The following is a 12,428-nucleotide window of genomic DNA, read 5'->3' on the forward strand; positions in this document are numbered from 1 at the left end:
TATATATATATATATATATATATATATATATACACATACATAGATATATATATACACATACATAGATATATATATATACACGCAGACATGCACACACAGTTCTTAGTTATTTGGAAGTCTTGTTAGAGGGCATTTTTTTTTCTCCAATCTGGAAAGATGAGGAATCAAAGCAACATGACATTAGTATACAGGTTTTGTCACAATCCACAAGCAACATGTTAAAACATGCCATCAAGTATCGCACATTCAGATGAAGGTGAGAAGGTATCACAATTTACTGGGTTCTTTTTGTTTCTTCTGCTGCGTATCTCATTGGGATATTTTTAATAGTTCTGAAACCTAGCACTCATCTTTCAGCATGAGGTGAACTCTAACAGAGCTTGTCAGCCTTGTTAAATTTCAAACCTGAATTTCAGTGCAAAGGAGTAACAAGATAAATTTAAGTACATAGATCAAGTACACAGATAAAATTCAGATTCTCCTGAATTTTATTTCAAATTGCAGTCCCACAGCAACCGAAAAAAAATTAACATCTTTAAAATATTTGGAAGGATTGTTGTCACACTACCCAGTTCCTCCAATGTCTTCAACCATCCTGTAAACGACAACTCCCATGATTCATCAGGTTCTGACCTCATAGTCCCACTATTCACCAATCACAAGCAGTTTTAAAGATCCTCTTCCCCCGAGTTCTAACTGCCTTCACCTGTGTCCTATTATCTCTGTATGTATATATACCTGTTCGGTGGATGTGCTTTTTTTTCTGAAACTTTGTCGTCCCTCATTTTGTCTTTTGGATTCTACCTTGTACTTTGTTTTTCAGATAGTTCATTACTCTGACTTTTCACCTGCGTATGTTTAGTGACTCTGCTCCCTGATTCCCCATGAGAATTATGTTATGATCTGTTTAAACCCAAGGTATTAATTGAGATATTATTAAGCTAAATATATACAAAATCACTATTTATAGGGTCCTTCTGTTGGGAGGTGTCTGTCCCAAACCGCAACCCCTACATTTCAACTTGTGATAACCAAACCTAAAATTTTTTTGCATTTTACTGATTTCTTCTTTTTGAAGTTGAAAGACTTGATTGATCATGTGTTTTAGGAAATTTTATTTAAAAAATGCTCGCCAAACATTTGAGTCGAATGGGACTACTTGTGGTTGATTCTGGATAGGTTTGGTTTTGGTTCTACATTAATTTCCCCGACTGAAGTTTTGTATAATTGTCCTATGGCATCTGTGCTTACAAGTGATCAAAAATCCACTGCAATCTTACTAGAGTGTGGAACAAGACAAGGGTGCCCCCTCTCGCCTGCTGTCTTAGTCTAGAGCCCCTTGCCCAGGCCATTAAACAAAGCACTCTCATAAGGCCTATAACAATATATGGTACTGTACATCACATTTGATGACATACTTCTATATTTGTTTAATACAGATTCTTCTATTAATCATCTTCTGCAATTATTTGACATATTCAAATTATTCTCAGGGTATGAGATTAACTGGTCTAAACCAAAACTCATGCCATTAAATAACATGGCCAAGTCATTACAGTTACCCCTATCACTTCCTATCAGTAACTCATTTACATATTTAGGAATTAAAATCTATTCATCATCATCAATGATAATAAAAGAAATTTTAACACCCTAATGCAGAAGACCTGAGCTGACCTATATCACTGGAGCTCAACGAAGGCTTCACTTGCAGGAAGAAGGTAAAAATAAATATCCTCCTTCAAATGTATTTTCTCTTTTTTATGTTTCCTCTTTCTCTTCCCCCTAAATACACTGATGAAGCAAACACTTTGATATTTAAATTCATATGGAATGAGGTTCATTTACAGCAACAGAGGGAAGTAGACAGTTTTTTCCTTACCAAATCTAAATTTCTATTATTTGTCCATTCAGCTTAGGGCGTTGGCCACTTGGTCGAATGCAGAGTTTCTTAGTGACTAATTGACAAACCTCATAGGCTGCAAGACTTGCCCTACACTGGTCTTAAACAACAGAAAACAAGGTTTAAATTTGGGAATATTATTAAAACCACATTAAAAGTCTGGAGGATGGCTGAAAAAATGATAGGTGCATCCTGTAAGTTCAATTCCTTCACGCCACTATGGCTTACCTTTGTGGACAGCCTTTTGTACATCCCACTTGGAGGAAAAGGGGTATTTTTACCTTTGATGATTTGTTCAACAATTCTGATTTATGCAGACGTTGCAATCCCATTTCTAAAAGAGTTGGGGTGCTGTGCAGAATGTAAATAAAAATAGAATGCAATGATATGCAAATCATGTAAACCATATTTTTAAAAGAAAATACTACAAAGACAACATATCAAATGTTGAAACTAAGAAATTGTATTGTTTTTTGAAAAATATGTGCCCATTTTGAATTTGATGCCAACAACACTTTCCAAAAAAGTTGGGACGGGGGAATGTTTACCACTGTGTTTCATCCCCTCTTCTTTTAACAACACTCTGTAAGTTTGGGAACTGAGGAGACAGACTGCTGTGGTTTTGAAAGTGAAATGTTTTCCCGTTCTTGTTTAATACAGGATTTCAGCTGCTCAACAGTTCAGGGTCTCCTTTGTTGTATTTTTCATTTCATAATGCATCAAATGTTTTCAGTGGTGACAGATCTGGACTGCAGGCAGGTCAGTTTAGCACCTGGAGCAATACACGCAAATGTGGTTTGACATTGTCTTGCTGAAATAAGCAAGGCCTTCCCTGAAAAAGACATAGTCTGGATGGCAGCAAATGTTGCCAAAACATATATTTATCGTTCAGCATTAATGTTGCCTTCACAGATGTGCACATCACCCATGCCATGTGCACTAATGCACCCCTGTACCATCATGAATACTGGCTTTTGAACTGTACACTGATAACAAGCTGAGTGGTCTTTAGCCTGGAGGACACAGTGTCCATGATTTCCAAAAAGAATTTCAAATGTTGATTTGTCGGACCACAGAACACTTTTCCACTTCCCCTCAATCCATTTTGAATGAGCTCGGGCCCAGAGAAGATGACAGCATTCCTGGATCCTGTTTTCACATGGTTTCTTCTTTGCATTTTAGAGTTTTAACTTGCATTTGTGGATGCAGCGACGAACTGTTTTCACAGACAGTGGTTTTCAGAAGTGTTTCTGAGCCCATGCAGTGATTTTACTACAGAATCATGTCTGTTTTTAATGCAGTGCCACCTGAGGGCCCAAAGATCATGGCCAGCAAATACTGTTTTTTGGTCTTGTCTCCTTTCATACAGAGATTTCTCCAGATTCTCTGAATCTTTTAATGTTATTATGTACTGTAGATGATGAAAAGCAAAAGTTCTTTTTTTTATTTTATGTTGAGAAACGTTGTTCTTGAATTGTTGCACTATTCATTTGTGCAGTCTTTCACAGAGTGGTGAACCCCTCCTCGTCTTTGCTTCTGAAAGACTCAGCCTCTCTGGGATGCTTTTTTATACCCATCATGTTATTGACCAGTTGTCAATTAACCACCAAGTGTTTTTTTTAGCATTACACAACTTTACCAGCCTTTTGTTGCCCCCGTCCCAACTTTTCTTGGAACATGTTGTTGGCATCAAATTCAAAATGGGCATACATTTTTCAAAAAACAATAAAATTGCTCAGTTTTAACATTTGATATGTTGTCTTTGTATTATTTTCAATTAAATATGGGAGTTAAATGATTTTCACATTATTGCAGTTAGTTATTTGCATTTTGCACAGCGTGGAGCCTTATTTTAGCCACACCCCCGCATATTAGAGCAGGAAGTGCTCCCTGTCCCTCATGGCCATGTTGTGAGCAGTTAGATCCCGCTGTTTTGAAGAAAATGTGTCTACTGAAACACATATTTTAACTTTTTTGTATTTTAGTGAAAATTATATAATTTTATGTGCTTGCTAGTTGTGTACTGGCTAGCAAAATTAGCTAATATTGTCACTACCAAAACAGTCACTACTCATCTTCAACCATTTGTTTTAATAAAATATACATAAATAAGGCATAGAGCCAAGTTTTTTTAAACTCTGACTTTAAACCGGTTTGGTAGAATGATCCATACATATCTGTATTCTCATCTCATCAACAACTGCAGTTATTCCCAGAAATTTCTCTCATGGCACTGTGTGCTTCCCTCATGCATTTAGTCACCAAAACAGGCTGTTTAAAATGAGGTTTTCTTGGTGTCTGTGACATAAAACTGCAAGCTCAAATATAAATGATGAAATATTCTTCAGGATACTTTCACTCACATCCTTCTTTTACTGTTGATGCATTGCTCTCTCATATATGTAAAGTGGTACAACTAAACAGCATGCTTCATTTGGATAGTCCACGGTTGATGCTTTGTAGACACTTAAACTACATTTAACTTACTTTCAACAAAACATCTATTAAATTCACCTTAATTTTCTCCAAGCTTAAACCAAGGTCTAACATTAACCTTAACCTCAACCCAAAACTTAAACTTAACCCTCACACTGGTCCAAATCCTAACCCTAACCATAACACTGTAATAAATCAACCACCAGATAATTTGTAAACAATTTGAACATTTGTGGGCTATCACTGAAAAAAACTGTACAAATAAAAATCTGTACAAACAATTATAAAACATCCAGCAGCAGGGGTGTCAGACAAAACCCATTAATTAACAATAAAAGCATTATAAACCCCCGAAAGCGCTGTGAGCTCCCTCCCTTAGAGGCAGAAGAGTGGTTTTCTCCTGCGCCCCCTAATGGAGGAACACCGAGCCACAAACTCCACTGTTTACCCACAGTTCATCGCTCGCTCTCTCCAACCACAACACATCGCCATTTTCGCGTCGCGCTGAGGGGATCAAGCCTAAGTAACTAGGTCACAAGACTGGGGCGAAAAATACAGGGAGAAATTTCAACCAACACCACGGATTTCGTTCGTCAGTCGCCCCACTCCCATCACATCGACTGAGAGCAAATGGTTGTGATCGGTTGTCCCGCTCGAATGAAGTATTCAAGTGCAGGCCCGGGCTGATGTGAGAAGCGATCGCCTTTTTAACTGCGACTTAAACATAAATCAGGTAGGAGGCGGGAGACCGTATGTTTAGCGCTTTCCCTGTTTTCTTTGAACGCATATTAATTGTTTTGTTGCACCGCTTTCTGTGCGGGGCGTTTTGACAGGCTGCAACAGTCGTGTTTGTTTTGCTTGATTACTCAGTGTAATGTAATGGCTCGGCTAGCTGGCTAACATTAGCTCGCCAGCGACTGGCTTTCGTTGGTTAAGCGGATGCTCTGTCCTGACGGGCTTTGAATTCGTTCGTTTGACGAAAAGTAAGTAAAGCCAGCATCAATTAAAAAGTTACACACGTTGTTCAACGATAAAGCGGACTGGTGTCTCCTTAATTAATGTATAGGCCTAAAATATTGAAACTTTTCCCACGCTAAGCTAATATTAACTATTGCCCTGGGTTAGAGGGGGCGTGGAAGCGTACGAGTCAACTCCGAGGTGTTTTCAGAGTCGCTGTTGTATATTGCCCCAAACAAATGTAAAAAAAAAAATCTAGTATTTTTTATAGGAATTGACAAAAATATCCATGACGAAATAAGCCACAGTCTGTTTTTGAGATAGGTTAGATGGGTAACTAGCATACGCAGCAGCGGTACTTAAATGAAAAATGCCCGTCATTTCGTCATCTTCGGATTTAGCAAGGCCCCGTTATTAAAGTGAGAAGGACCTTTCCATTTTAAACATAATTTCCAATAAGAGAGCAGTTTGTAATGTTTATACCGTTGTACCCCTTTTCAGCATGCCCTCCGTAGCTGAACCAGGTTTGTTAGAGCAGGGGTAGCTTACTCCACAAACAGGGCTGGGAACCACTGCTGTATAATATCCTTTCACATCCTTCCTTTTTATGCAGTGCTACAACTTCAGTCTTACACCTTTTCTCCTTGCTCTTTCAACAGAATGAAAAGAGGGCAGAAAAGAGGAGAGCAGCAGGAGGACGGGTACAGTCCCAGCTCTGACCCCGGCCCCGGCCCTGGCCCTGGCTCTGGCTCACCTGAATCCTGCAAGAGGCTCCGCCGAGATGGTTCAGAGGAACCAGTGCAGGAACAGGGGAGCTGCAACTCAGAGGGCACAGCGGACTGGGGCTGTCTGCCTCAGGAAATTCTGCTACAGGTTTTCCAGTACCTGCCCCTGTTGGATCGGGCATTCGCCTCACAAGTGTGCAGGAGCTGGAACCTAGCGTTTCACATGCCTGAGCTCTGGAGGTGCTTCGAGTTTGAGCTCACTCAGCCAGCCACTTCCTACCTGAAAGCCACACACCCAGACCTCATCAAACAGATCATCAAGAGACACTCCAACCATCTGCAGTATGTCAGCTTCAAGGTGAGGGTTGACTCTGCAGATCATTTTGATCTTTGTGTAAGCTGCAGGCATGTGACTTTTCTATATAATAAAAAAAGGGGGGTTGTGAAATCTGTAGTCTCACATTCAGTGCTATGTGGAACTCTCAGGTGGACAGCAGCACTGAGTCTGCAGAAGCGGCCTGTGATATCCTGTCTCAGCTGGTTAATTGCTCACTGAAAACCCTGGGGCTCATCTCCACGGCTCGTCCCAGCTTCATGGAGCTGCCCAAGGTAAACAACACACTCATGCACACGTCTTTCATGAGTGGCTGAATTGTGTGTTCTTGAGGATTAGCGCAACATTTTCAGCCACACTTGACAGTAAAGACGTATAACGGTTGCGTTATCTGAAGAATTTGTGAATTGTTTGCCAAAATGTTCACTATATGCAGCATGTAATGTGTGTTTGTGTTCAGAGGTGTTGTTTACTTTAATTGCATAACTCTGGCTGAAGTGATTTGAAGTGAACCAAGACCTCAGAAGAAGCCAAAGCAGCAGCCAAATACCTAAAAGAGATTTGAAATCCAACAACATTAACATTTCGCTTAACGATGTACAATCTAATGAAGCTAGTATAGCTAATGTTCTCTCAAAGTCTCTCTGTTAAGGAAAGAAGGTAGAAGGATGAATTTGGAAATCACTTATTCTACTTACCTGTCTTTCTTTCTTTCCATCAGTCTCACTTCATCTCAGCCCTGACAGTGGTGTTTGTCAACTCCAAGTCCCTGTCCTCTCTGAAGATTGATGACACACCAGTAGATGACCCGTCACTCAAGGTTCTTGTGGCCAACAACAGTGACACGCTCAAACTGCTGAAGATGAGTAGTTGCCCTCATGTTTCACCTGCAGGTAAGAGGGAGGCAGACAAACTAAAAAAATAGATATTACAAATATTAGATATTAGAAATTAGTTTACATGTGCATAGTGCATTTGATGTACATTAAGTATTTGGGCATATTTGTTCAATATGTAGTGCTGCAATTTTTTTCTCTTTCTGTTTTTCCTAAAGATCTTTATCAGTTAACTTGACAATTTTTTTTTCTTTTTGTTTTTCCTGAAGATCTTTGTTAGTTAACTAGACTATTTTCATTGGACAAAGTTCTTCATTTTTGCTTCTGCCTGCCACTGTGGTAGTTGCTGTGTAATTTATGCTAAAGAACACAGTGGTGATAGGCAGAGCTGTTTGGAGTGTTTTGATTAATTCTTAAAATAATTCCACCCACCTCCAGTGCTGCTATTTGCCTAGGTGTCTGGCTTTGTGCATGCTGTCAGCATTGAGAATTGTACCACTCCATCTTCAATGTGGTAGTCTCCTTAAGGGTTTGCGTGTGGCTGATTTCTCGTTCCTCTCTGGTTCTCTCTCCCTCAGGAATCCTTTGTGTAGCTGACCAATGCCATGGGCTGCGTGAGCTAGCCTTGAATTACCACCTCCTGAGCGACGAGCTGCTGTTGGCTCTCTCATCGGAGCGCCACGTCCATCTAGAGCACCTGCGCATTGATGTGGTGAGTGAGAACCCCGGGCAGCAGTTTCACACCATCAAGAAGAGCAGCTGGGAGGCCATGGTGCGTCACTCACCCAAGTTCAACCTGGTTATGTACTTCTTCCTGTATGAGGACGAGTTCGGGCCGTTCTTCCGTGACGAGGTGCCAGTCACGCACCTGTACTTCGGCCGCTCTGTGAGCAAGGAGGTGCTGGGCCGTGTTGGCCTGACCTGCCCGCGCCTGGTGGAGCTGGTGGTGTGTGCCAACGGGCTGCGGCCTCTGGACGAAGAGCTGATTCGCATTGCCGAGCGCTGCCAGCACCTGTCAGCTATCGGCCTGGGCGAATGCGAGGTGTCTTGCAGCGCTTTCGTGGAGTTTGTGAAGATGTGCGGTCGACGCCTCTCACAGCTCTCCATCATGGAGGAGGTCCTGGTTCCTGATCACAAGTACGGCCTGGATGATATCCACTGGGAGGTGTCCAAGCACCTTGGCCGTGTCTGGTTCCCCGATATGATGCCCACCTGGTAGGGTACAGGTCTGTCATCACTCATACAGCCACCTTTCCAAATGCAGGCCTTGCTCTCTGACATATTCACTCCTTTTGTAAGGACATAAAGGGGAGGTATTCCTGGATAAATGATAAAAGCCCTTCATTTATCTGAATTTCCAGTGTTTACTGGGGATTTTTCATTTTAAATTTTGAGGAATGGAATTAAGAGATGGCCAGGACAGTGCAGTTTTAAATACAAATGGGACAGTCACTACAAAAACAAATTGGCCCTTTACACAAATGGACTTTTATATGTGTGTTGTATATTGTCATTTAAAGAGTCTGAAGGTTGCTTTGGTCTCTGCAAGCTACTCTACCGTCTAATGGCCCTTCTGAATAATATTTCACCATATTGTATTTTCTGTATATATGTATGTTTATTGTTTTTTTTTTTTGCTTTGCTTTCTTTGTTTCTGCTCAATCTCTACACCATTTTTCTTGAAATACAACCTCTGGAACTGTAAGTGATGGACATTCTGTATGAATTACACATTCACAACAATACCACATCAACAAGATCTTATCAGCAGGTGTAAGCATCTGTCACTGCTTTCCAGTCAGCTCTATCCATTGGCATTTCATTACTGATTTCAATGGCTTTAGATTTAAGTGTAGATAATTGTCTGTTTTTTAGAAAAAGACATTCAGAAGCACTTGTAGATTTACAAGGCGGAAGAGGGTAGCATAGAAATTCAAGCAAGATTATGATCACTTATAATATTTTTAGCTTCAGAGGCATGCTTAAGCACTTTTTACTTAACCAAATGAAGTATGGCGTTGTTTTGTGGGAGTGTAGAGATTAATTATTCAAGCTTATATATTGTATATTTGATACTGTGGGAATATTTCAGATGGAAATGAATGTGGGCTTTGGGCCTAGTTGTTCTTGGGGCAGTTGTAACTAGGGCTGCAACAACGACTACTAAATAAGAATTTTCATTGTCAAATCATACATTTAGAGACTTAAACATACATACATGTAAAGACTTAAACTTTTCACCAGGATACTTTTTGGACAGCATGACTTAAAATGACATAATTTAAACCAGTCAGCAGAACTAAGCACAGTTATCAAAGCCCTCCACCCTCCAACCATAGTGCTACTGTGAATAACACAGATGATGTCAAAATAATTAGTAAAAACAATGTTAATAACTGATTTTTGGTGTCATTGACTAGAAACATAAATGAAAGCTACAGGTTATTCATTTCATAGATAAAGCACTATAGTGGATTTTTTTCCTTTTTGTAACATCATTCTGCCTGCAGAGTGAATGTCTCACAAAGTTCTGTTGATGGATAGATTAAGCAGCTAGCAAACACAGCACGACAACCTCACTCAAACGTTGGACATCATCTCAGCTAGCCATTCATTATCTACTGGTAGCTAGCTAATGTTCCTAGTTAGCTTGTCATCAGCTGGTACTAACATGTTAGTATTAAAAAGCACTTAATGTACTGCCACTCCACCGCCATTCCATGCAAATCTCCATTGCCAAATTAAATGTTTATACTTTTTGTTTTTGACCATTGCATTGTTTCAGTTGTTTCACTGAACAAGAAACTAATATTATTGACTGTGCTCTTGTCTTAGTAAGTTCGTAGTAAGTCATAAGGGTCTCGGTTTCAATGCGCCAGTCAGTGAGTACAGTGTTGACTGATGGCTTTTAAGAGCTGTGGTAGACCAAGAATTAACATGGAACGATACAGGAAAATGTGGTAAAGCCACACAGTTTCACCTGTTGCCAGTGTCATAATCGACTTATTGCAATTAGAAGCAGCAGTTGCTGATTGCTGACAAAATCGTTTGCTGCAGCCCTACCTGAAACACATTCAAGACCGTAACAAGAATAATAAAGCAAGAATAGCTGGGTAATGATGAAAGTACCTCCCTTTTGGCACGTTAAAGGCGCACTCCAGCCAAACTCATCGCTGTAACTTCTTAATCTTAAACATGCCTATTTGCCTCCTACAGCAAGATTTTCTGGTTTAATTATTAGGAAAACCCCCCATCTGACGATGTATCTCGAAGGTAGGAGGAACTTTGGAAAAAACATCCACCTTATTAAGTTGCTTTGAAAAAAACATTCTTTGCTAGGTAGCTATGTAGGAAGCCGGGTAGATAACGGTACTGCTAGGAAGCTGAATATTGGTGTATTTTTTTATTTCTGTGCAGGGCTCAGTTTTAGACTGGAATGCTGAAATTTTTTATTTAAAACCTATTCAGATTCATCATTGGACGTCCAGGCATCCAGAAGGACAGAAGCAGAAACCCTAGATTTGCTGTCTGTCTGCTCATGCCTCGAAAGACCCCTGTATTTTATTATTCTGTATTAACAGAACAGTTGGACTTTAAATGGGACAAGAAGGAAACACCCTGATTGCTATTTTTATACGGTGCATAAATATTTTATTGTTTTAAGGTGTGAAAGGACTTACAAATCCTTTCCGAGTGCTTTTCTGAGTATACAGTACGACGGGGGTGCTGATGAACAGGTTTTTTTTTTCCCCCCTTTGCTTCCTCATCACCTGTCTGACATGCTGATTGCTCTCCCATGTAATTTATTTGGATTCTTTTTGTATTTGGTTGTGGTTCATTCACACATGATTGCTGTGTATAATTTCAGAGCTACACCTGTATGAAAATGCATTTTTCTTGTAGATAAGCTTTATCCAGCAGCACAAAGGTGTGGCATAGGTAGACAAAGAGCAGTATCACAGGTAGCTAATGTGTATTCAGAGTTCATAGTAGTCATTCAGTTCTTCTGTGTCTCGAATATATTTTTTCTTTTTCATTTTTAGAATTCTAACTTCCTTGTTCCTGAGACTTTATTCTTTAACAGTACAGTACTCTACACTGAATCACAGCGCTGACAGAGGCTCGCTGTCCATTCGGAAAATTGAAAGCTGGAGCGTTTCAGTTGTCCGAACTGTCCACAGTTCCCATGTTCATGTCTTCGGAATCAGTCCTGATGGATATTTCACAAGCAGGAGTTCTCTGTTTAGCCAGATAACCCAAGTCTGAAGTCAAGCCTGTCCATTAAGAAAGGAGCTAAGGGTCATTCCTATTGGAGAGTCAATAACACTGGGCAGCATTCTGGCTAAATCCTGCTTTGTGAAATATTTAGAGGTTCTTTGGTCTTTTTTCTGCTGGTAAAAACAAACCTGTAGGGGGGGGGGGGTGCAATAGAAATGTTCTTTAGCTCTGCTGGACAGGCTTTAAGTTACCAGGCGAATCGAGAAATCCAATTTTTGTTTGGTTTTCCCCAAAGCAGGAAATAAAGACACTAAAGACACGCAAACATATCTGCTGATTTACCAAGAACACAGGGCACCCTCATATCAATGCAGATTCTGTACAGTTTCTTTACAAGAATAATTAGAGATTAATATTCTTTTCAAATCACTCCCCCTGCACTTTATAGACAATTGTATTCCATAAATGTACATAATAGTATAAGAAATGTTATATGAATATTGATTATTATACTGATTATTTTTCTCCATAGTAAGTGTAGTTTAACGTAAGCTTGTTCTGGAGCGCCACTCTGTTCTTTCAAGCTTTCTTTAATATCTTTGGCTTCAGTTCAATGAGTGCTTTTATGTATTTAACCAGAAAAAAAGGCATCCAATGTTGTGGAAAAGTTTTTGTTGTCATTTTGGAATAAATTTTTCGTGAATGTAGAATCGTGTTAATTTGACTCTTGATTTTCATTAAAGTATATCAGAGATATGGACAGTTTGAGGTTAATTTTGAAATTAATGGTTTACATAATATGGTATTTGATTGGATTCTACGTTTCTTTCCCACAAGGAGGCACTGTATCCATTTTCTGTGAATTCTATTTTAGCTACTGAGTGATGATACAGAAGTACCTGTCCTATATGAATATATCACTGTTTCCACAATTGCTTAGTCCTCATAATTAAGTGGTACCTAAATCGGTGAAACATTTCTCATACAGACAGTTTTTACATGCTAATCATATTTTAAAA

General features: G+C 39.7%; 1 protein-coding gene across 1 annotated transcript; it reads left to right on the top strand.

The window, feature by feature from the left end:
- Positions 1 to 4,793: 4,793 nt before the first annotated feature.
- Positions 4,794 to 12,119, top strand: fbxl3b (F-box and leucine-rich repeat protein 3b). The gene is made up of 5 exons (XM_036570508.1): positions 4,794 to 5,072; positions 5,956 to 6,379; positions 6,508 to 6,630; positions 7,077 to 7,248; positions 7,770 to 12,119. Exons 2-5 carry the CDS (start codon positions 5,957 to 5,959, stop codon positions 8,408 to 8,410), a joined length of 1,359 nt encoding a protein of 452 aa, XP_036426401.1. The 5' UTR covers positions 4,794 to 5,072; position 5,956; the 3' UTR covers positions 8,411 to 12,119.
- Positions 12,120 to 12,428: the final 309 nt, after the last annotated feature.

The sequence above is a fragment of the Colossoma macropomum genome, unplaced genomic scaffold, assembly GCF_904425465.1.
Source record: "Colossoma macropomum unplaced genomic scaffold, Colossoma_macropomum, whole genome shotgun sequence".
NCBI classification, from domain to species: domain Eukaryota; kingdom Metazoa; phylum Chordata; class Actinopteri; order Characiformes; family Serrasalmidae; genus Colossoma; species Colossoma macropomum.